The 25,049-nt window shown below is 40.8% G+C and overlaps 3 protein-coding genes across 15 annotated transcripts in view; all 3 read right to left on the reverse strand.

The window, feature by feature from the left end:
* The window catches only part of snx27a (sorting nexin 27a), a 35,783-nt gene extending 25,415 nt beyond the window's left edge, over nucleotides 1–10,368 (reverse strand). For 4 of the 5 annotated variants that reach the window (XR_004948688.1, XR_004948687.1, XM_036214290.1 and 1 more), the window contains exons 1-8: nucleotides 9,906–10,368; nucleotides 7,074–7,296; nucleotides 6,801–6,993; nucleotides 6,550–6,614; nucleotides 5,616–5,720; nucleotides 4,017–4,095; nucleotides 3,184–3,347; nucleotides 1,698–1,787 (exon numbers count right to left, since the gene is read on the reverse strand). Coding sequence is in view for 3 of the 5 variants with exons in the window: in XM_036214290.1 (XP_036070183.1) it covers nucleotides 1,698–1,787; nucleotides 3,184–3,347; nucleotides 4,017–4,095; nucleotides 5,616–5,720; nucleotides 6,550–6,614; nucleotides 6,801–6,993; nucleotides 7,074–7,296; nucleotides 9,906–10,216 (1,230 nt within the window). In the remaining 2 variants the exon portion in view is untranslated. The remainder of the gene's footprint in view (nucleotides 1–1,697; nucleotides 1,788–3,183; nucleotides 3,348–4,016; nucleotides 4,096–5,615; nucleotides 5,721–6,549; nucleotides 6,615–6,800; nucleotides 6,994–7,073; nucleotides 7,297–9,905) is intronic. The other variant, XM_024298302.2, reaches the window with a different exon arrangement.
* Nucleotides 10,369–11,374: 1,006 nt separating this feature from the next.
* Nucleotides 11,375–17,354, reverse strand: LOC112162520 (ictacalcin). 9 transcript variants are annotated; one of them, XM_024298311.2, is made up of 6 exons: nucleotides 16,167–16,185; nucleotides 15,895–15,995; nucleotides 14,632–14,887; nucleotides 12,464–12,529; nucleotides 12,232–12,383; nucleotides 11,375–12,140 (listed from the first exon to the last, which is right to left on the reverse strand). In XM_024298311.2, the coding sequence occupies exons 4-6, from the start codon at nucleotides 12,513–12,515 to the stop codon at nucleotides 11,997–11,999; spliced, it is 348 nt and encodes a 115-aa protein (XP_024154079.1). In that variant the 5' UTR covers nucleotides 12,516–12,529; nucleotides 14,632–14,887; nucleotides 15,895–15,995; nucleotides 16,167–16,185; the 3' UTR covers nucleotides 11,375–11,996. The 9 variants fall into 9 exon arrangements, with proteins under 9 accessions (XP_024154079.1, XP_024154078.1, XP_024154082.1 ...); XM_024298310.2 differs by having other exon boundaries at nucleotides 15,895–16,211; XM_024298314.2 differs by lacking the exon at nucleotides 14,632–14,887 and having other exon boundaries at nucleotides 16,167–16,184.
* Nucleotides 17,355–17,880: 526 nt separating this feature from the next.
* On the reverse strand, nucleotides 17,881–18,982 carry s100a10a (S100 calcium binding protein A10a). Its single transcript, XM_024298319.2, has 3 exons — nucleotides 18,826–18,982; nucleotides 18,182–18,324; nucleotides 17,881–18,113 (listed from the first exon to the last, which is right to left on the reverse strand). The coding sequence occupies exons 2-3, from the start codon at nucleotides 18,308–18,310 to the stop codon at nucleotides 17,952–17,954; spliced, it is 291 nt and encodes a 96-aa protein (XP_024154087.1). The 5' UTR covers nucleotides 18,311–18,324; nucleotides 18,826–18,982; the 3' UTR covers nucleotides 17,881–17,951.
* Between the last annotated feature and the right edge of the window lie 6,067 nt (nucleotides 18,983–25,049).

The following is a 25,049-nucleotide window of genomic DNA, read 5'->3' on the forward strand; positions in this document are numbered from 1 at the left end:
TAAAGTTGTCATGGTAACAGCTCTCTGCTGAAGCTCCTTTTTGAGAAGGTGATCGTCGAGTTAAAAAAAAACATAATTTTAGAGGGGAAGTTCACCTTTTAGTTCTTGTTTTTGTCCACATTATGAAGCTAAAGGTTGTTTTTTTAAATAAAAAGTCTAAACTCAAAATAGTTCAATTCCTCTGCCGCGTTTCACTTCTTCTTTCTTAGATTCTCCGTTTCTTTTCTGCTTCATCCCAGTTTTTAAAATGATCAAATCACTTTCTACTGTTGTGGTAAACTGTGGAATAACATATATCAACATCTGAATTATAATAATAAGAAGTTCATGCTCAATATTTTTGGCCTGCTAAAACAAAAATCTTCCTACTGTTTTTAATGTGGTAAATTAGAGATTTTGGACCCGACGGTTTTTGTCCCTCGGTGGCGTCAGGTTAAAGGTCGGCAGTCTTTTATAATAATGAAAAAAAAAAGACTTATTAAACCACCTTTTTAGATGCTTTTTTGTCTTTTTATTTCTGTACCACAATGTCACCTCAAAATTAGTCTTTTAACATCAATTATCAAGTTGAAAAGTGACTAAATTAGATTCATTAATAGCAAAAATAACAAAATTAATGACAGGACTAGTCACGTTATTGTTTTAAGATAACTCCTAAGGAACAACAAGGCAGGTTTTAGGACGACGTCACAGCAGCGTCGGGCGCAAAACGACGGATAGAAATATACTTTCGTTTCCACCGAGTTCGAATAAATGTTCCAACAAATAAACAGTTGGACCATTTTTCTGTCTGACGAAACAACAAACGTTGCTTTAAATTTGTCTGCAACTCTTCGGCTGCATTGTTCCTACTCTGTTTACATCACATGACCACCAGCTACGGTGGCCCTTCTGGTCCAATTGTTCCACTCCGAGCATGGAGTCTATTCAGACTGAGAAATCTTAGAGCTCACCGGAGCTCAGTCTGATCTGAGACCGGTTCCTGGTTCCGGACCAGGATCCACTTGGGTGTTTTCAGACTGAAAATTTGTTCCAGATTATAAAACTCATTTTAAGGGTAAACCTTAAATCAGCTTTTCTGTCTGTTGACCTCTATAAATGGTCAAGAGCCGTCTGTGTGATGCCCCCTATGGTGGAAACGAGGTATTACAGTTGAACTTCGTGATTGGTTAATTCCCCCGTCATGATGTGCAGCTCCAGTAATGAGAACAATCTTGATCCCCAGCCCTCTTACTGGATCTTCACATTTCCGCTGTGGGCGGAGTCAGCCTCCTACTTCCTGTTTGGTTTCCCTTTAGGAGAACCAAAGGTGTCGATCTGAATCCACTCAGAATATTCTGACTGATCCGTTCATGAGGGTTCCTGCCGCTCTCGTTGGTTTCCGTCCCGCTGACGGAGGATGTTTAGCGGCGTGGACAGATGGCGTCCTCTCACAGAGAGCGGCTCGCTCCGTCGTGAGTTTACAGGCGCAGCGTGGACGGCCAGGTGCATCATTTAAACACCTGAGGCCATTAAAGCGACGGGAATGTGAGGATTCAGAATATTTGGCAGTAAAGCAGCGTGAACAAAAGGCGGCTTCCACACACACAAGCCTTTAGAGCGGACGCTGTAAAACATTCAGATTCAGACTCAGAGCAGCTCCAGAGTCTCTGCTGCTGCCGCGGTTCTGTGAACAGAGGCGGGTCTGTGGTACCGACCGTGGCCATCTTGTGCTGCTCGGCCAGTTTCTGCAGCTGGTAGGATTTGTCCTCCGTTTTTATGAATCCCTTCTTCACATCATCCAGCGCCTGGACACACAGAGGAGGGGGGGGTTGGCATGAAAAGACACAACATAGAAAGACTGAACCCACAGAACCAAATACATCCCATCATAAACATCGTAGCTTTAAACTTCTCTAAACTGGACAGTCCAGTTTCTCTGATCAATAAAGTTTTATTCCATTTGATATTTGGGCCAAAAATTCTCCAAACATGAAATGTTATCAGTTTATATTAGTCTTAATTTTAAGTATTTCTTAGTTCACATTAAAAGCTTTTCATGCAATGAGCCAGAATGAGCCCAGCAGCTATTTTAGATGCTAAAATTCTCAAACTACAAAGTTAAAAACGTCAAAAACATCAACGTTAATAAATAGGACATTCAATAAAAATACAATTATAGTAATTCCTTTAAAATACATTTAGATAAAAAATACATTCAAATGTATGAATTATATTGAAAAATAATTTCATAAACTCTCATCTATATTTGCCTCTATTGTTTTAAGCTGCTGGACAGTCGAGTTTCTCTGTTTGGGATCAATAAAGTTTTAATCGACCACCAAAAAATAGAATGAATTTAAGGCCAAAAAAGATCCAAACATTAATGTCTAGTTCCTATCAAAGACATGAATAATACTGAAAAATATTTGTATAAACTCAGATTTAGTTTTTGTTTTTGCTTCTATTGTTTTAAGCTGCTGGACAGTTTGGGATCAATAAAGTTTTAATCCATAACCAAAAAAAAATTCAATTTAATGGAAATTTTAGGCCGACAAAGATCCAAATATGATCTGTTTTCTAGTTTATATCAAAGACACGAATAATACTAATGAATAATGATATAAACTCAGATGTTTGACGGTTTGTTTTGGCCGTAATGTTTGACTACTGAAGCTCATGAGCTGCGATTCACCTTCACAGGCCGGTAAACAGCCTGGAGGCTAATGCTAATGCTAACGTTTGAGAATTTTAATCAGACTATTTTCCTTCGTGTCCCTGATATCATAAACCTGGAGGCTTTCAGCAGAAAGGATGTTTAGAACACTTAAAGGTGAGTTTCTGTTGAGTTTTCTTTACTGAAGTAAACTATAAAAAGAAAAATCTCAAAGTCTTAAAAAAACTCCAAAATAACATTCAGTTTATCTGATAGAAAATGATAAGAAAACTGATGAAATACAAAATAAAAGCAGAATTTTAAATGGAAACTTGAAAACATAATGAAAGTTTTTACAGTCATATTTAACTATAAAAAAGTGGTTGTTTAATTGCCTGATGCTGTTTGATGAAATAAAATATGAATTAAAAACAAATTTGTCTGTTTAAATTGAACATTTCAAAAATCTACATGTTTTTAAGTGTTGCATCGATTTCTTTGTGTTAAGAACCACAAAACGTTTTCAAATGAATGATAAATGTATTTACCTGATGGAAACAGTAGTGAAGCGCCAGTGGATTATCGCGCAGAAACTCCTCCTCCTGGACGCTGAATAACCATTTCCGGAGAGCTAAGCAGGTACCGGGAACCGCTGACGTGTAGTTCTGGACGTACAGTTTGTGAGGGAACTCGTTGGGCGCCATCTTCCTCACTGCAGCAGAAAAACAGAAGAGGAATGAGGATGTGCGCCTGAAGAAAATGGATTTTTTAAAGAAAAATGAAGTCAAATTAAAAAGTAAAACTTCTTTTATGAAGCTGCGTATTTTAGACTTACATGTAAAAATGATGCTTCACTTCCTAACCAAAGAAACCGTCAGATGAACGATGATTTAACACCTTCTTTTAGAAAGTTGAAGTGAACAGATTGACTTATTTCGTCTTTTAAACCCACAGATCAATCCAAACTGCTGACGAAGACAAAGTTCTCCATACTTTCCTTTGTTAAATGTTTCCTCGTAAATGTTTTATTTTCATTTTTTAATCACATATTTTGTCCAAAGCCGCTTCGTTTTACTGCACATAAACCGAGCAGCAGTAAAGTTTTTGTCTACGTTTGTGTTGTTGTTGACAGACTCCCAGCTGTGTGTTTTACTGAAGGATCTGGTGTTTATTTTAAAGCATTTGGGTCCAGAAGACGCCGGAGAGCGTCAGGAGAAAAGCTAGAGGAGATTCAAGCATCTCGTCGGTGGAGGACGCGGCTCCTTTTAGACCGACAGTCATGTGATGAGCTGCCCTCACGGGTGCTGTGGTGCAGATGTGAGGGAACGTCACATGGGAGGGAGACTTCCCCTCCACTGGAAGTAGAAGAACAGCTTCCTACCGAAGGAATGATTGATGACTTCAAAAAGGGCGAAGTAGCTCGCCATGACGCTGTCCATCCCAACCTTCAGCGTTAATGCCTGCAGAACCACAACAGAGTCGGTCAGAAACATGATCTGATCGGCGCTAATGGAAACTAACCACACGCTTTACACCAGGAGAGAACAAACAGGAAATGTTGTTAAACTTCACTTTAAATTAACCACAAAAAAACAAAAAGTCTGTAGAGATTCTGTGGGTTTTTCTTCAGGACAAACAATGAACACTTCAGACGGTTGCCAAGAAGCAGCTTTTTCCTGGATCCTTACACAATAACACAAACACACAATAACACAAACACACAATAACACAAACACACAATAACACACACAAACACACACAATAACACAGAGGTCGCCTGTTCCTGCAGCTCTTTAGATTTATCAAAACAAAAACCAACAAACTTCAGATTCGTCCAAAGCTGATCTCATTCGGTGAACCTGTTGATCATTTCTGTGGTTCTGAAGACGTTCTTCTTGTTTTTTCCTCACATTAGTCTAGAAATTAGATTTCAATAAACAATGACTGTGTTTGTTTATCTCCTGTTGGCCGCAGTGATCAGATAATCCGTTTGTCTTGGAGAAAATAAATGACACAGATAATGTCAGAAGGTTTTCTGGAGAGAATCGTCTCTAAATTCACTGAACAGTTATTATCATCGCTCAATATGTTGGAGAAAATCTGGAAAAAACGGCTGATTATTAAAGATAATCGGATCAAAGATGAAACAGTAAAAACATAGAAAGGAAATCCTTCAAATAAACGTATTTCTGCTCATTGGGATGTTTTCAAGAGGGAACAAAGAAATCGACTTTATGCACTATTGGAAACTGTACCAAATATTTTACAATAAATTGGAAACATTTCAATGGAGCGCCTAGAGGGACATTGAAGTAAAAAAAAAAAGTAAAAGTAGTTTATTTACTTCAATTTTCTGAATTTTTTCCCCCTATTAATATCTGCTGCACACTAGATAGTAACCAGTTACCATTTAGTGTGCAACAGTTAGTAACCAGAAACAAAAATTCACTCTGATTTTAGGACATTTTTTCAGTTACTATATGGTAACTGATAAAAATAGTAATCAGATTTTTTTTTACTTCAATTAAAAAAAAAAATGTTTCTATTACTTCAATATCTAGACAATATTTTTCAGTTACCATTTGGCTCACACCAGAGAGCAACCAGAAAAAAAATGTTTTTACTTCAATTTGGGGGGAAAAAATATTATTATATATAATAACCAGAAATGTTCTTTGCAATTTTCAGAATTTTTTTTTACTTCAATTTGTAGAAAGAAAAAGTTTTTACTTTGATTTTCAGAACTTTTTTTTTACTTTAATGTCCCTTCAGGGTCTCCGTACAAATCAAACCAGCATCAATAAAAGAATGAAAAACAAACAGAAAGAGGATTTCAGGATGTTTTTAACGCCAGTAAAAATATTAAAATGTTTGAGTTTGTTTAATTTATACCCTCCTGTCTGTTACATGGTTTATAGGTTTTGTTTGTACCTCACCCTTTAAATAAAGTGTATGTTTCACTTCTGAGTCACATCCTCACCTGGTACACCTGGTCGGTGGTGCTGTTCTTTCGGACTCGGACAGAAATGGTGGTTTTGTCGGGCAGCAGTATCCGCAGCTCCACGTCCGTCACGCCGTTGTAATTCTGCGCACAGAGGCCGAGCACAATGACAGCGTTGTATTTATGAGGCGTCTTCCAAGTATTAGTGCTGTTGGCGTCACAGCTGAGCATAAATTAAAGGAACTTCTGCAGAAAGAAGCTAAAATGACTCCAGTTATGGAATAAGAACAGTTCAACCAGAATTTATAAAGACTAAATCAATAAACATATTTAAAAAATGTAAAAAATATCACTTTAAAAACAGGGACTATAAAAAATGTTGGTTATTTTGTCAACATTTTAAAGTTTATTTGTTTAAACTGAGGAATCCACATTTTTTGTGTTTGTTATTTGTTTTTTTATTTAAAAAAAAAAGAGGAACAAAAATGTTTTCCTCCTTTTGTTCCTCTTTTACTGCTGAAAAAATAGTTTGCATGTTCTATTATTTTGTTTTGCAGGACTAAAAAAAAATGTCCCAATCTGATCCGTTTAGCAGTTTAGTTTCTACTCAAACGTGAAACAGAAACCGACCTTTAATGTCAGGATGTTAATAAGAAAACCTGGTTTTGGTCTTTAAAGACTCTCAGCCTTAAACACTAATAACTAGAGAGTTTTATAGCAGGTTTCCTAAAAACTGGGTCCTTTAAAAATACTCAACCAATGCACAAAATGTTGAAGACGCAACAATAGGAACACCATCATCTTTTTTAAGGAAATAACATTTTATTTTTAGAAATTAAAATCATTAGAGCAAATAAAACAGGAAGGAAGGAGCCTCCAGCTAACAAAATAAAGCTACTTGAAGAAAAGGAAAAGACTCGAGTTTTGTAGAGTTTAGCGAGTAAAAAAGATGGAGAGAGAAACGCCAGCGTACCTCGTCTGATTCAGAGAGAAACTCCTGCATGACGTCACTCTCACCGATGATCCGAACCGAACAGACTGCAGACGAAGAAACGAGATTATCAGTGAAACGGCACCGAATTAGAACTGAACAGCAAATCTTATTTTAATGATGAAATATCTGAGGAATTCACAGTTAGATTTAGTAAATCTGATGATGAATAAAAAGCGTAAATCTTAATTCAGTCGCTTCCTCTCAGCAGGTGAGTCTCCTCGCCAGCGTACCTCGCTCCAGGTATTCCTCCAGGCCTCGACGGCGAGCGTCCAGCTGCTGCTCAGAGAGGGTGAAGGGCCATTTACCGGGAAACTTGGGGAAGTTAAAGTTGGAGAATTCCCTTTTCAGGTTCTGGTGCAGGATGGCGAACTCCCGGTAGCGCTTTGAGCACAGCTGTCTGCCGGACATGTACACGTTGTACACCTGTGAGCGCAGAGAAGGTCACGTTTCCACGCCGCGGATCCGTGAAGGACGGGTGAGTGCTGAGCGGCGGGAACACTCACCACAAACCTCTCCGAGTGCTGCTCCACGTGCTTGTACGTGGGGATGGAGATGGGCACGGCCTGCTTGTCGCTGTAGTCGTAGTTGGGCTGGATGTCCTCGCCTTCCAGGCCGTCAGCTTCCTGAGGCGGGACGGACAGAACGGCCAGAACCAGCTCCTTCTCTCCGGCCCGGATCAGGTCCACCACCTGTTTGTGGGTCGCACCTTCCACGCTGACCCCGTTGCTGAACACAAACAGGGAAAAGACGCTTTAATGCCTGCAGCTTGACATGAACGTGTCACATAAGCTGCTATTGGTTCAGTTTCTCGTTTACAGTCTTACAGCTCCAGGATAAATCATGAACACAGACGTCAGGATGCAGGGAATCATCTATGCGTCTTTCCAGCTAACTGAGGTCCATTTCTGAGCATCACATGCAGGTTTCTGTGTGGAGTGGAAAGTATAAGAGGCTGTGAACAAACAGGTGGACCGTGTTTCCCTTTGGTCCTGGACGCCACCTCCCACCTCGGCTTTGATGAGACCAGATGGCTGCAGCATCAGGTGTCTGTGCTAATCCCCCATGAGAACCGGGGGGGGGATACAGCAAATACTGACAATGTGATAGAAAACAGAGTTCAGTAAGAGTAAAAAACCTATAAATAGAGGTGGAAAAAGTGGTAGGAATATGTTTTAAGTCTAGAAAAGTTGCATTAATTCAATTGAATTTTAATTCAATTTATTTATAGCCCAATATCCCAAACAATCGCCTCATTGGGCATCATGACGGTAAGTTTACAGAAGCAGAAGGTCATAAAATATAACCAATTTGCTAAACTAAACTGGTTATCCCTGTCCTTAGACCCTCCCCCTGTTGAGGAAAAACTCCTAAAACGAAGAAACCTCTGAGATTTCCACATGAAGGAGAGATCCTCTCACGGGACGGACAGGAGATTTACCAGGACTATTAAAGAATTAGCTTATCTAACTCTACAACTACATGCTGAAATAGTGTAGCAGATGGGCTTCATCCAGATGGGCTGAAACACAGCTGAGGATGCGAGACGTGCCAGAGGCGAGGTCCACTGCCAGGAACAGACGGGCCACCTGGAATCTCTCCCACTCCGAGACGCACTGCGATGATGCTAGTGGGAAGGCTATTGCTGAATATGCTGAACATGCTAAAGCTATTTGCATACTGCTAACATTGTCCTTCACACTAGCATTTTCACAGGTAATGCTATATATCTAGTAAACAATTATGTTAAAAAATAAACTTTTTTAAAGTTTTAAAATGTGGTTTTAGAGTGTTTAATAAATGTTTATCCTGTTCGGCCCACGACCTCAGGTGTGTTTTGGATTTTGGCCTCTCGTGTGATCGAGTTTGACACTCCTGCTATAAGCGGATCTGCTATGGGAGAAAAATCCCACAAACGTCCAGCTGTGGAGTTTAAACGGTCGTCTTAAAACGTGAGCTCAAGAACCAGAGCGGAGCTCGGCTCATTAGAGGCTTTCAGATAAAACCGCCTCTGAATGACATTCGCTGTTGCATGTAAACTATGGCTCAACGTGGAGCGTGCACGGCCTCAAGTTCAGCAGGTTTCCTTCATGCATCCTCGATGACCTGATGCATTTAAGCACAAATGATAAAATGGAAAAAAAAAGTTTAAATAAGCTTTTGTACTTGCTTAAGTTTACACAAATCTCAGCATTTTAATGATTTGTTTACACTAATCCTTCAAAGTTCCTGGAAGTACAAAGTACGTTTAAAAAACTAAAAGCATCAACGTCATAAAACGTTTCGATGCTAAACTGCAAAAGCAACTTTTCATAATCATTTAAGAATCACATTTTTAAAAAAGTAATTTCCTTTTTCCTCCAGCGTTTCCTGGACATGAGAGGAAGAACCGGTTGGATGAAACTAAAGCTTTATCTCTTTTAAACTAGCTGAGACAAAATGCTGACATTATTCAAGCTCAACCTGCTGATTCCTGTGACATTTAGGAAAACAACCCAACAAGTTAATGAATCACATGACCGTGTCACATGACCGAGGATCTTCTGATGTCTCAGCAAGTGGAGGCAGAACAGATTCTGTTCTTCTGAATCTCAGGTTTAGATAAAGATCTTGTTCATAAATCAGCATGTTTCTGTGCTTATGTCTCATACTATGATGAGAAACATTCAAATGAGTGATACTTGTGCGGTCAATGTTTACATTTTATTTGTGTTTATTAAATGAAAACATTTGGTACTAATATTATTTTTTTAATCATCAGAGTCACGAACCTGCAGGAAAATATGGCATATTTCTGTAATTATGTCATTTCATTTAAGATAAACAGCCCCGTGACTGTTCTTTGACCTCAGCGTTTGGATCCAGAACCAAAGAACTGATTCTAAACAGAACCCAGACCCTCTGTGACTCCTGCAGACAAAGATCTCATCAGACAGAGGAGGAGAAACGCCCCCTGAGCCCCCCAGAGGGTCAGAGCTCCGTCGGGTCACCTGAGCTGCTCCGCTCATGGATTTTTAAGCAGTCGCTGCTTTACCTGCCAGACAGCAACAACCTGGACTGCTAGCTAGCTAGCTGGAGCTAATCAACATGCAGAGGCTGTTGTGCAGCTTATGTAAGCTGGTTAGCTTCCCATTTCCTTCCTCCGCGTCAGCCGTGACTAAAACCCCGCGAGTGAACGGAGAAAATGTTTTTTTTATTTTCAGTGAACCGACATGTCTGTAGCGGCGGACGAAGCTCGCGTTCAGGCTGACAGCGGAGGCTAAAAAGCGAAACTGGGGAGCTAGCTAGCTAGCTAGCTTAAACGGCTAACCCCCCGTGAAAAAAAACCGCGGTCTTACACTTCCAGGATCCGGTCGCCCTTCACAATCCCGGCTCGGTCCGCCGCACCTCCCGGTAGCACCGCACTGACATGCTGGAGGGGCGCGTACAGCTCCCCGTTGATGCTCCGCAGCTGCCCCCCTTCGCTGACTTGACCGCGGACGTTGAAGCCGTAGCCGGACTCCGACTTGACAATCCTGACCATCCGCGGACCCGACGTTACCGTGGCGGCGATGTGGCCCGCGGCGCGCGCCGACGAGCCGCCGGCCGGACCGTTGCGGGACGGCTTCAGGAAAGCCGACCGAGTCTCTTCGCCTCCGACATCCGCCATCTTCTCAGCAGGCGCGAGCCCCCGTCCTCCCGTCGGTGTTTTCGAGCGAATTCAAAACAACGCTGCGGGTCTGTCCCCTCCGACTCCGTGGGTGAAGACCCGCCCCTCGTGACGTCACAGGACACGGCCGAGCAACGTGACCCACCGGGGGGCGTCACCGAAAGTCTACTTTCTCTTCCGCTCACGCGCTCTCCTTATCAGCTAGAATGATGAGAACTAAAAATACACGCGGGAAGAAAAGGGATTCTTTTTCTAAAAGACAAATAATTTGATGAAAACAATAAAATGATGTCATGTTTGTAAATATGTGGACCTTTTTGTAAACATTACAAATATGTAATTAATAAAACTACAGAACAAATCAGGGATGACTACAGTCTTTATTTTTAAATTGACAATAAAAAAGCTTCATTCATTATTTTAATTAAGTGCATAAACAACAGAAAAGATTAAATTCGTATTTTTTTATATTAAAATGTTTCATCGCTTTTAAACATCTACTTGACTTTAGTTAATAATCACTACATTTAATGAATCAAATGTTTTTTTCTTCTTAAATCAATACGTGATTTATTTTTCTTGTTTTGTCAACAATTCATGCTTAAAATAAACCAATCAACATAGTTGAACATGATCACATTTTTCTGTGAGTGTGCACCTAAACATTTTAAAGCTTTACGTTTCACTTTCAGTAAAAATATCTTTCTATATATATATACGGTCCCAACATGTGGAATCCACTGGATAAGGAAATTCAAGATATAAAAACACTTGCTGCCTTTAACTGATTTATCAAGAAGGAGATGTTAAGTAAATATTAGAGATAAGATGTAGAAAAATAATTTCATAAATCTTATATAGTTAATGCCACTGGATATAGTGTGGGTGAATAGAATTAAATGAGGGTTTGCTTAGACAACGGTTTAAGTCAATGTGTGTTTATTTGTGTGAAAGATCCTCTGCATTTTTCTTGTTTGATGCATTTTGACTTAATTTGGTTGATTTAGTAATAGATAGTATAAGTTTTCTTCTTTTTGCTCCTTTTCACTTATTAACTTTTTTATGTTTATATAGTATTACTTTGATTTTATGTATTGTTACTAAATGAAAGAAGAAACAAAAACTCTCAGGTTTCAATATTTAACCTCATGTTGATCCTTTTTTTAGGATTTTTTTTTCATGCATAAAAGCTTCTATTGTTTGAATAAAAATAAGAAAAGCAAAAATATTATTTAAATGAAGTCCTGAGGAAACTAAAGGAAAATATTCTTGTATTTTTTGTGTAAAGGGTTGACAGTGAGTCACATGATGAGTTTAGTAAAGGTGGAATCAAATTTGATCATTTTTCTTAATGTTTGCATTTATTTTTTGTAATAACAGAAAACAGAATAAGATCTTAATGGGACCAAACCTCAGTAAAGTTACTGTGTGCTAACTCGAATCATTACTATCACTGCGTGCTGTAATAAAAACATTAAAGATTCATAGAATTATGACTGGATGACCTTTTATCAGAGGAGGGTTACGTTTGCTGACATGTGAAAATCTGCAACAGTTTGACATAAATATCCTTTTATTTTTGGTGAAATGACGGCAACATGACTAGTTTCCTTCCTGCAAAGCCTGCTGGGATACGTGTAAAGTTCTGATGTGAACACCAGAGGAAAGAGATGTTGTTGCCATGACAACCGAGTCAAGCAAACTTTTATTTAGTTTTCCATCACAATGAGGTTGTATTTTTATCTGTTGCCCCTCCACAGCCGTCCTGGCGGTGGCGCTCTCACTTCTTGCAGGTGAAGTACTCGTGGCACATCTGGGTGAGACAACACACCAGCTTGACGAACTCGCTGAAATCCACGCTGTTGCTCCGGTTCGTGTCCAGGTCTCGGAAGATGCGGTCGATGGCTTCTTTGTCGTTGGATTTCTGCAGACGAGGAGAAAAGCTCAAACCACAAACACGTCTGGTTTGGTGGAGTGTTGGGTGGGAGGGGCTAAACTGAGCGGAGGTCACTCACACAAACCATCTCTCCAAATTCATTCTGCAGCAGCTCCTTCAGCTCCTCCTTGCTCAGGGTGTTCTTGTCTCCCTCCTTGCCGGCGTATTTGGAGAAGGAGGTGATGAGGAGAGCCATGGCCTTCTGGATGTCAGACATGTTGGAGGACAAACCTGAAAACACACAAACAAATGAGCACAACGACCCGCTATGAAGGGAGAAATGACACCAGAGAATGATGGGAGGTCCTGACCCCAGGTAAAGGCTGGATTTGGGTCTGCAGGTGAGTCATGTGGGGCGGACATCTTTAATTTTAGTCCTACAGTTTGGAGAAAAAAATAATTGTCACGGCATCACATTGATGGTTGTAATTTTTGAAATCCACATGTTTCTTCAGATCAGATTCAGAGGGTTAACCCGAATGATTACGAGTTTAAAAGTTTCACACTTCAGTGATTCTGAGGCGCCTTTTCATGTGGCAAGTCAAGTCACACTTTCAGCGACTTCAATAATCAATTTCAAAATGTTCAGCTGGTTCAGGACATCACTGCTTGTATTTTTGGTATTAATAAACTTGATCGTTTTTGAAATATTGAACAAAATATGCCCCCTAGGAAATGAATGAGAAATGGCTCAAATCCTTAATAAACTTTGTGAACTTTGAGACTTGTTACCTTCTGAATAAACTCCCAGATCTAGAAAAAACATTCAAACTTTAAAATGTTCAGCAACTACTGAGTTTTTTGGGGTGAAAAGGGAATTTAGCTTTTATTTTAGCAACATGCTAACAGTTTTAGGCTAATTTAGACATATTTCCAGTTTTTTAGGGTAAATTGAAATTTAGCTAATATTTTCGCATTATGCTAGTTGTTTTGGCAAAATTAGACATTTTTCGATTTGTTTATGCCAATTTGGCTTTTATCTAATATTTTAGCAAGCTTAAGGCTCCATCATCTTCAGCTTACAGCATTCACACTAGCTCAGTCGCAGGTAATGCTATATATCTAGTTTTTATTATTCCTTATTTATTCTTTCGTACGGTTTTTGATTTAAAAGAACTCAATTACACTTTCAGCAGTTTTTGCAATCTTGGTATCAAAACATTCAGTTAATTAAGGACGTTCCTGCTTGTACATGTTACATTTTTTTAAGATTTTATGCAATTTGCGCAATTTTTCAGCCACCTCAGGAAATATTTCTAATTTATGCCATTAAAAACATTTAGCATGTTCAGGACATTCATGCTTTTACTTTTACTTCCGTGATTTTTTTTATTTTACGCAATTATTGAAACTTTACACAAATTTTGCGTTTTCTTTTAATGTGTTTCTACAAAAACTTCTGGACTTGTTTGGTATCAAAGCGTTCAGAATGGTAAGGACCTTTTTGCTATTTTTAAGGTACTATTTTTAGCTGCTATTTTAGCCACATGCTAACGTTTTTGGCTAATTTAGCATCAACTGAGGTTTTTCAGTTGTTGTTTAGTTAAGCTAATATTTTAGCAACATGCTAGCTTTTTAGGCTAATTTCAATCAACTAAGGTTTTTCGGGCTAACTCTAAATTAAGCTAACATTTTAGTAACATGCTAGCTTTTTTGGCTAAGGTGGCATCTACTGAGGTTTATTTGGAATAATTTGGAGTTAAGCTAATATTTTAGGAACGTTGCAATTTTTTTCATGACATTTTCAAACTTTTTGTGTGTTTTCTGCAAGTTATGCAAGTTTTGTATCAAAACGTTCAACACGTTCATGACTTCATTAAGCAATTAAAATAAATGCCTTCAGCATTTTCAGCAAAAGCATTCATACTACATTTACTTTTCTGATTGCTGTTGTCTTTGCACATGTTTTCTCCCTGTTTTCTATGGAGCTGTAAAAAAATAAACCCTGGATTTCCACCTGGGCCTTTTGACGTTTCTAACCCAGAATCTCAGCGGAAAAACACTGGAGACCATTTAGTATCTGCAGGTCAAAAAGGTGGAGGCTGTCGGTTCCCTCAGGGAGTTGTTACTAATTGGTGTTTTTTCGCCTCCACAGACTCCCTGTGATGCAGCAGGGAGGGCTGTGGCTGGGATGATGTGTTTCCCTCTCTGGAGGATGGTTAGCAGCGGAAACTTTGGCATCACGGAGCTGTAAACAAATTGATCTGCGGCGAGGAAGAAGACTAAGCTAAAACCTCCGGGTTCCTGTTTACGTGTTGATCAATATTAAAGAAAAAACATGGATGTAAGTTTTTCTAAAACTGGTGTTGAAACTCAAATTGGACCAAACATGTATTTATTTTACACATAATGATCAGGGGATTTCCTATAAGACTCTTCTTTGTAATTAAAAGTTCTATTTACTATTTAATATCCAAATGAGTGAAATCAAAGCTTCATGCGAAGCGCAGAAATTCAAATGCACATTGATGGTACTCACCGACGCTGAAGACTGAAGAAGAGCTGAAGTGACGGAGAGCTGGAGGAGCGCGATGCTTTATACATCACCACTCCCTCTCACCTCCCTCTCACCTCCAACCAATCCTCGCTTTGATCTTGTCTCCTCAGTTTCCAACTTGTGGAAGCTTCTTTTAGGTTTGCACGTTTCTCATCGTAGCTGGAGCTCCAGTGTTTATGTTCTCAGATGTTCTGTACCTTTTCAATTGTTAAAGCGATCAACGTCATTCCAGTAGATTCTGAAGGAGAAAAGCGGCTCGATTATGTTGATCGCATTAACAGTTGAAAAGATAATCTATGTTAAAGATTTTGTGTTTAAGCGTCTGAGCGTGAACTATGACGTCTTATTTTCAAGGAGCATCTTTCTTCTTAGGAATCTACTTTTTAAACTTCATGAAAGAGTCAGATGTGAAATGAATCTGTTTGAAAAGATCCTCAGCTGCTGTTTTTCAGCTCAATTTTGTTTGTTTTTCAAAGCCCACAGTTCACCTCCACCCAAACGGAATCTGTAGCTCCTGTGACAGATTTATGCACACTAAGAAAAGTTGCTACTGCTGTGACAGATTTCTGGACACTAACGTAATCTGTTGCTCATGTGACAGATTTATGCACACTAAGGAAATTTGTTGCTCCTGTGACAGATTTATGCACACTAATGTAATCTGTTGCTCCTGTGACAGATTTATGCACACTAAGGAAATTTGTTGCTCCTGTGACAGATTTCTGGACACTAAGGAAATTTGTAGCTCCTGTGACAGATTTGTGCACACTAAGGAAATGTGTTGCTCCTGTGACAGATTTATGCACACTTATGTATTTTGTTGCTCCTGTGACAGATTTATGCACACTAATATAATCTGTTGCTCCTGTGACAGATTTCTGCACACTAATATAATCTGTTGCTCCTGTGACAGATTTCTGCACACCAATATAATCTGTTGCTCCTGTGACAGATTTCTGCACACCAATATAATCTGTTGCTCCTGTGACAGATTTCTGCACACTAACGTAATCTGTTGCTCCTGTGACAGATTTATGTACACTAGTGAAATCTGTTGCTCCTGTGACAGATTTCTGCACACTAACGTAATCTGTTGCTCCTGTGACAGATTTCTGCACAGAAAGAGGCAAATAAAAGTCCCATATAAACAAAAAGACAGAAATCCTGAGCAGGTTTGGTTGTGAAAAATCCCAGTTCTATAGATTTTAATGGAGTGAATGTAGTTGCTCAGAGACACTGACTCACTGTTTCCTGGTGGTCACCAGTGGTTGCACTCTTCCTCTCATTTTGGTTGCAAAGCTGTGACTCAGTCATGACCCAAAAGCTGAAGACCCAGCTCCCCCCCCCTGTGCAGGAAAAAACACAAAACATCGTCTCCGTGGCAACTCGCCTTCTTCTGTTCTGAATCTAAATAAATCTAAATCCTCTCCTATCTCTGCTTTCGTCTCAAACATCTGTCAAAGTCCAAATAAAAACTTGATGGGCTTCGTTTGATGAGACATAAAACACTGACTCACATCTGTCATTATTTCAGGAGAGTTTCTAAGCAAACCTCAGTCTCCTGCAGCTGCTGCTGAATTAAAGAATATCTGTGACGTCACAGTCTCTGCTCACAGCTGCTCGCTTGTGCCATCTAGCGGTCGAACAGGGTTTTACAGGGAAGCTTCAGCAGGAATATTGAAGGTTTGTTTCATGTTAAATTAAAGCTTAATATGAGAAAAATATTCATACAAACCATATATTGTAAAAAATGTTTTATCTTTAAACTGTGGATGTGTTATCACTCCAGTTTGTTTGGGTGACTCTTTCATTAAATCGTATTTGGAAATTGCTGAAAGTTTCTTATAAAAGGACAAAAGGATGAATTATGTTAATTAAAGTTGGTGCTCTGTTAATATTTTATGATTTTATCTTTTTGGATAATTACTGGCGTGAAGCCAGTAATTATTTATTTATACCCCAACATTACAAGTAAGATTTATTTGGAATTAATTTGGCAACAGAAACTAACTTTGACTGAGGGAAAATGACCAAAGACCATAACTGACAAAAACCAAACCCAAGTTCACAATCCTCACTATGATGGTTTATATTTTTACAACACGTCTATAAATCTATATTTCACTGAAGTCAAAATGTAAAAAGTTTGATTGTTTTTCTGGAATCTGAAACCATCTATTTTCCAAACCCATTTTCTCTGGCCCACGAGGTTGCTGGAGCCTATCCCAACAGGGTACATCCCAGTCAGGTCGCTTGTGTGTTGCAGGGCCACAATTCACACCTGGGGACAATTTAGGGTTCACCTGTCGAACATTTGAGCCAAATGTATGGTAAAACTGACTATGGCACATGTCAAACGTTCTAACTTGTATAAGTTATGTTTTTAAGGTTTTAAAACTGTGGTTTTAGAGTGTTCAGTAAATGTTTATCCTGTTCTACCTAAGGTGTGTTTTGGATTTTGGCCTCTTGTGCGATTGAGTTTGACACTCCTGGACTTAAGGATCACAATCTGAGACAACTTTGTAAAATCAGACGTCTACAGTGTTGAGCTGTGCAGCTCTGACACCGTCAGTCTGATAAATAATTATAGATAAATACATATTTGGGAGTTTATTTGCTCACCCATTCATGCTCCACCCTGAGAAAACAGCAGGAAAGCTGGAAAAATGAAGTGGGCTGAGTGTGTCATGGGTGTGATCTCCTGCAGTCACACACACAGTCAGAACCCCGTAACCTAGCAACCGCAGTGTTTGCCCTGTAACCATGAAGAATGATCAACGAGGCCTGGCCCCGCCCACGAATGTGTACACAGAGCTCAGGGAGCGCGCAGACGTTAACCCCTGGCTTAAGTATTTCAGGCGTTTCACTTCACTCATCTTTACTTTTCAGAATAAAAGCATGAAAAAGGTCGGCACGGCGGTGGGAGTGTCATGGAGGAAGCTGAGCGGCTTGTTTTTCTTTCTGCTCGGGCTTCAAACGGGGCTGATCTCCATGTGACTCACATTCTTGCAGTGGGCAAGTGAAGCGCGGCGTTGCTCAATCCCAGTGTTCCTGAACGCCACACAAAGCTGAGAGTTTCAACATCAGCTGAGTCAATCAGCAGATTCTTCAGGGAAATGATAAACGGAGTTTATTGAAGGGAAGGGGCAAGGTTTACCTGCAGCTTCATCCCTGAAGAGACGTCTGGCTGCAAGGATCTCCAGCACTTTGGGTTCAAATCACACAAACAGACGCTTTCTCCAGAGGATTTAATGGATACAACAATCTTTACAAAAACTTGAAATGCGTTCTGGTTTCTTCTTTCACTTCTTGCCCGTCTTCTTCATCTGCATCTGGTAACACTGCTCACAGGCCACCGACAGTCCCACAACCAGAGAAACAAACTCCTCAAAGTCCACCTGGCCGTCCCCGTTGGCGTCCAGGTCCTTCATGATCTTGTCTACGGCGGCGGGGTCCTTCTGAGCCTGCAAAAGGTTCCGGGTTAAACCTCACTGAGTGAGAAGTGTGCGGGTGACGGATGCTGGTTCTGCACCTTCAGGAAGTTGGAGAGCTCGTTCTCCATCAGCTCCCGGAGCTCCCGCCGGCTGAGCCGGCTGTCCTTGGCGTAGCGGTGGAACACCTTGATGAGGGACTCCATGGCGTTCTCCAGTTCTGAAGGCATGGTGCTGGAAGGTTCTGGAGAGAGCAGCAGAACACGTTCAGTCTTAAAAACTTTACTTGTTGGGTTTTTTGGTAAAATCTGATGAATATAATGGCATGAATAGAAACAGAGGAGAGTTAGTCTCAGTAATCTTCCTGTAACGGCATCCAGCTGCTGTGTTGATGACTAAACTAGACGGCAGGATAATTCTGCTGGAGGTGGGATTCAGGGCATCAGATGAGAGGGGGGCAGTGGAAAAGCCCCACACATGTGAGAACGTGCCCACAATGCAACCACACCCTTCCTCACACTCCCTGTACGTCAACCACACCACAAAGAGGTCACAGAACTGACAAAATGCTGAGGAAGAAGCTGAGGAAGAAGCTGAGGTTTCAGCTGAAAAAAGGAAAGTTCACAAAAAGTTGAAGCAAGAAGAAACTAAAACCACAGATTATTCCTGAAGTCTAAAAGAGTGACAGAAATTAAGTTTGTTCTGAAACTTTTCTGTAGAATCCAGAGGAACCGTTAGATCTCACCTCACGGCAGAGACGAGTCCGGCAGACGAGAAGCAGAAGTTAACGGAGGAGTGGAGGAGCAGCAGGAGCAGCAGGAGCTTTATAGGGAGGCGCCGCCCTGACCGCTGCGCCGTGACTCACAGTAACACCACAGGGTTGGAGGAAAGCCACTGAGAAGTCTGACATCCTTCAAAATAAAAGCAGAAAACCGGCTTTCAACTTTTTGAAGAAAAACTAAAGTTCTCCTATATTTTATGAGAAATGTTACAAACAGAAACTTCATTTGGAAGTTAATTTAATGATAATAAACACCATAAAATAACGATGGCATTAAAATCATGCAGCGGCTTCATGGCAGTGAACCAGAGTAATCAGCAAACCTATTTACAGTAATATCAGTAATGTGGAGATATCACCACACAGACGAACTGCGCAGGCGCACACACTGAACCACAAGTCCAAACTTCCATTGAATCCAGGGTCTTGGTTGATGGCGCCCTCTAGTGGTCTAAAATCTGTCCAACATGTTTGTAGAGCCCAAAACCTAGAAGTAGATTTGATGAAGTTAATGAACTTTTTCTCTTCTTTCTATCTCCGTTTAGAAAGATTTCAGTGTAAAAACAGAAAATCATCCTCATCTGTCAGTGGGATTCACAGATCAAACCAGTGAACCTGACGGATGAAGGATCTATCTGAATCATACGTGTAGAAACATCAGGCTTTTTCTTGTCTTTGTGTTTGTAACGTTCAGCAGGGCGTGTCCGGATCAATCCAGCTGCTGTAGAAACCCTTCAGCCAGCAGAACTCTGGGTTTGGTCTGGAAACCTTCATCAGGACCAGACCAGTCCAGCTCCAGTTCTACATCCGGTTTATGAGACGTTTTCCAGCCTCACTGGATTCGTTCCTCTGTGGATTTTCCCTTGAAGTTGATAAAAGGCACACAGTGACTTACTGTAAATTAAAGTATAAAATCAAGAAAAAATGACTGAGCATGTCATCATGAGCATAAACTCCTCATAACATGCAAAATAAATAATCCAATCTGCTTAAACCAACATGAATATCACTCCTCAGTAAACGGAGCACAACAGTAACATCAAAAATCAGTGACGCATCAAACTCCTGCAGAAAATTACTTCACGTCATGACAACTACTGCCAAGTTACAGTTCTTCTTCAACCTCAAAGGAACATTAACTATGCAGCATCACGGCGCTAACAAGCTGCAGGGAAGCTAACATTGCTAACTTGTGCCACACATTTTCTCACATTTCAAACAGGCGAGGAAAACAAAGAAATCCAAGAAGTTACGTTTGGTCATCTACTCCAAACGTTCAAACAGCAACTGGAATGCACGGGAAGAAGTGGACAGAGTTCTTAGGCACAGGAGTCTCTCTGGGCTGCTGCCGTGGACACGTGGCAACCAGGAACCAACTCCACCAACCACAAAACCACAGAGGAAGAACGTGATGTCACTTCCTGTGACATCATCAACATTGGGCTGAGCATTTGTAACACTGGTGATGATGTCACAGTGACATCATCCTCACATGACCATCACAGCTGATGATGTCACTAAGAAGGTAATGTTTGGTGACATCAGAGTGATGTCATTTGATGTCACAGAGCGCTTTGATTTCCAAACATCTAAGAGAGTATGTCATTTGACATCATCACGAGAGTTCTTGTAGTACCCCGACTTACCGAGATTCAGACACAAACCTCAAACGGTTTGAGCGAGCACTTACAAAGATCTCAGCGAGATTTCTGAGCAGTTCCAGAAACTTCACCCACAAAAACGACATTTTGACCACCGTTCTTCGTATCAAGACTAGTCCAATTTCAACAAATCTTCATCTATGGCAACTAAATTCACTTCAGAAATGGAGAATCTGCTGCATGAGATTCATCTGCACTGTGACAAGGTTGAGATGGAAAAGAGCCACGACTCCAAACATCTCCTGAAACTACTGGAGTCAGACCAAGAAGAAACTCAACACCAAGGAACTCAAATAAGCATCTTTGACATAGAAAAGAAAAACGAGGAAATCGTCCAGCAACTCGAGACGCTGCAGGACAAACTTCTCAGCCTTCAACTAAAGATCCAACAACAGGAAGCTCCTCTGCAGACGACACCAGCCGCTTCTCCTCAAGAACTCATCATTCCTGAACAGATCGATGAGATCAAAAGTGAAATCATTTCCCTCAGACAAGAACAGGAAGTCCTTCTGGAAGAACAAAGGGAGATTGAAAACTCCAAATCCCAAACTCAAGCGCTGCTAGAAGAATACCATCAAGAGATTCGAATAGTTGAGAGTTTGAAAACAACAAACTACGACCTGAAATGGGAACTCATGGAGCTTCATGCCAACATCTTTGACCTTCAACAAATACCGATCAAGCTTCAAGCTGCAAGGGAAGAACGGCAGAAGGAGAGGAGGGAAGAGTCCGCTCTGACTCAGGGGGTTTCTCAAGCCAGATCCATACTCCAACGAGATTTCACTCGCCTGATGAAGGCTATGGGCATTTCTCTGAATAATCAGCAGGGAGATCCCATCGATCAGATTCAGGCCTTGCAGCAGCAAAATGCAGATCTCCAGAAAGAGCTGGAAGATCTCAAGAACAAACGCCACGAAGAAGACGCAGCGATGAGGATCGATTTGTCCAAACTCCAAGCAGAAAAAAGCGACTTGGAGGATCAATGCGAGCTCATCCGGGAGGTTATTCTGAAGGATGAAGAACTCCACTATCCTGAACAGATCCGGGACATGAAAAGTCAAATCGTTTCCCTCAGACAGGAAATGGAAGTCCTTCAGGAGGAACAACGAGAGATGGAAAAGTCCAAATCTGAAACTAAAGCGCTGCTGAAAGAATTTAGTCAAGTAAAGTCCAACGTTGAGGATTTGAAGAAGGAAAATTATGACCTGAAACAGGAACTCGAGGAGCTTAACTTGGACCTCCTGAAGCAACAAGACATCCAAACCAAGATGGAAGCTGCAAAAACCAAACGGGAGTCTTTAAGGAAGGAAAAGTCTGTTCTGATCGAGCAGATTTCAGAATGTAGATCCAAGATCCATCAGACAGCTGCTCTGAACAAGCCTAAGAGTCCCACTGGAAACAGCCAGAGTTTGATACCCAGACCTGTGTCTGCGGAAAAACCAGGACCTACAACGCAGGTTTCCACGGATGCTGGAAAGACCCAACATCAGACAGTTCTTCTGAAGAGGAGCCGGAGTCCGCCTGACAACTCCCTGAGTCTGAGACCAAGTTCAAGTCCTTCAAAGCAAGTTTCAGAGGACTTTGGAAGGAACCAAAAGCCAACAGTAGTTCTGCACAAGCCTCAGCCTCCTCCTGCATTGAAACTTCCACCTTTATCACCCAAACGTCATTCAGTCAAAGATTTAGTACCAGCTAGACAAACCTTCACCGACACTGGAACGGCCCAGCAGCTGAGAGCCGATGACAACGAACCTCAGTCTCCTGGAGTTAAACTTCCACCTCTGTCACCCAAACGTCGGTCAGGTTTAGGACCAGTTAGACAAACCTCAACCGACACTGGAACAACCCAGCAGCTGACCGCTGACAGGCCTCAGTCTCCTGGAGTTAAACTTCCACCTCTGTCACCCAAACCTCCGTCTCTGGAAAAAACAGGACCTCAAAGCAGTTTCAGAAGAAGCTTTAGAGTCTCGAGCTCTGAAATCTGATCTGAGGAAGAATCCATGTGCTTCAGCTAAGGAGCATCACCAGCAGAGACGGAACGCCACCCGACAAGTCTTTATTGGAGATCCCAAACTGATTAGAATTTTTGTATCTGTTTTTTTCATTTAAAAGCACTTCAAGCTAAGAAGGGTCAGAAGTGCTTTCTATAACAAAAAAAAGTTTATTTTATGTAGTCATATATATTTTCTAATTGAAGGTCTGTATGTTAACAGGGGTGGGTTTTTGTTTGAATTTTCTGTGTATTTATTTTAAAGCACTTCAAGCAGAGAAAAGTATGAGAAGTGCTTTTTATAAATGAAGTTATTTTATTTAGTTATCCTTTTTTATTTGTATTGATATGTTAACGTGGGTGGGTGGGGGGAGGGGCGCTGGGTTCTTATTTGAATTTCTGTATTTTTGTTTTTAATTGTAAAACACTTTGAGTAGAGAAAAGTATGAGAAGTGCTTTTTATAAATTAAGTTGTATTTGATTTGTGACACTTAACTTTTTTATGGTTTGGTTGTATCTTAAAAAAAATTCTTCCAAATTCTGATTTGATTTCACTGTTACGTAAAAAAAAAGTCAGTTCTGCACAATCAAAAAGCTGGAAATATGTCCAAATGTGTTCATGTGACTCTTCTAAATTATAATAATAAAATATGAAAATGTTTATTGTAGACTGTAGGTGATAAAACACATAACAGCAAGATTTTAAAAATTGTGACTTAGGATGTAAAAGCTGTTTAGAAAAGATGAGTTTTGAGTTCAGATTGAGTGTAAATCTCTGAACTTCTTGTATAAAATGGGCTTAAAAAAAGGGGCGGCGCTGGTTAGTTGGGTTGATGCTTCGGCCTGACTGACCCGTGTCTGCGTGGGTTTCCTCCGAGTGCTTCGGTTCCCCCCACCTGTTAGAAGAACCATTCTTTGGTTCCTGATAGTTTAGGTGCAGGACGACTATCCAAAAAACTCAATCTCATTTTCCCCCCCCAAAAAAATCAGAATATCAAATATGTCAATCAAATATAAAGAGGCCGAGCGGCCTTTGGGTTTCCTCCGAGTCCTTCGGTTTTCCCTCCCAATTGGGTCAAAAACATTTTTCCCCTCCCTGAATCCCCACCTTACCGTGGTGGAGGGGTTTGAGTGCCTGAATTTACCCCCAGGAGCAATTTAGTCACCACCAGATGAAGGTTCAGACTCCCAGTGGGTCCAAACCTTCAGCTGATGGTGCAGCTCTTGGGGGGTCGGGCAGGACTAAGGGTGATTCAAAATAAATAAAAAAAATCCTGATGGAAACAGAAAAACAAAGATCCAGTCTCTGAATCTGAAACTAAAGTTACAGATGACATCAAAGTTGTGTTTGAACTAGTTCTCTGTTTTACCAGAAAAGTTCAAGTTCAAATAAAACTAGTTTATCTTTGGATATTTAACAAATTAATAAATTGCTGAGTTCTTCACTTTTTGGGACAGGATGACCTCTGAACACAACATGACAGGTTTGATTAAAGATCCACTTCAAATCCATCCATCTTCTTCTGCTTATCAAGAGGGCAGCATTCTAAGCAGAGATTCTCAGACTAGAGGAAACTCATTTCAACCACTTGGACTCGGGATCTCTTTCTTTGGATCATTACCCAGAGCTCATGATCATAGGTGAGTACTGGAATGAGAGCTTTGCTTTTTGGCTCAGCTCCTTCTTCACCACAAGGGACCGGTACAGAAACCACATAACGACGGACACCACTCCAATCCACCGGTCCACTCTCCGATATTCCCTCACTCCTGAACAAGCGGTGCTGACCCTCATCCCAGCCGCTTCATACTCAGCTGCAAACTGCTCCAATACATGCTGGAGGTCCTGGTTCCATGAAGCCAACAGGACAACATCATCTGCAAAGAGGAAATCCTGTGGTCCCCAAACCAGATCTCCAGATCCTGGCAAAATTCTGTCCATAAAGACTATGAACAGAACCGGTGATGAAGGGCAGCCCTGCGGAGTCCAACATGTCCCGGGAACAGGTCTGACTTACTGCCGGCCATGTGAACCAAGCTCCTACTCTGGTCGTACAGAGACCCTCAGTAAGGCTCCTTGTACCCCGTACTCCCAGGGCGCCCTACACAGGACACCACGGGGAATGCGGTCCTTCTCCACAACCAGAGAGTGGACAGGGTTGATCAGCTTTACGTCCCGCTCCACTCTCTGGGTGTGGAGGGGTGGAGCTGACCCTTTGACTGTCTACTTGCCCCAGAGAGGCGGTTGTAGAGCTGATCAACTCATGGTTCCTTCACAGCAGAACCCTCTTGTCTTTCCAGTGGAAGCAGTTAAAACCAAAACTTTTTAACATAGTTATGAACTAGATATATAGCATTACCTGTGATAATACTAGAGTGAATGCTGGAAGCTGAATTAGGCTGCTGAAGATGCTAAAACTGATAGCTAAAAACGCTGATAGCCACCTAAAATATTAGCTAAATACCAAATTAATCTAAAAAAATAAATTAAATTAAATGAAAAAAAAATGTTAGCCATGTATTTCATTGGGTTTCGG

The sequence above is a fragment of the Oryzias melastigma genome, linkage group LG11, assembly GCF_002922805.2.
Source record: "Oryzias melastigma strain HK-1 linkage group LG11, ASM292280v2, whole genome shotgun sequence".
Taxonomy (NCBI): Eukaryota; Metazoa; Chordata; class Actinopteri; order Beloniformes; family Adrianichthyidae; genus Oryzias; species Oryzias melastigma.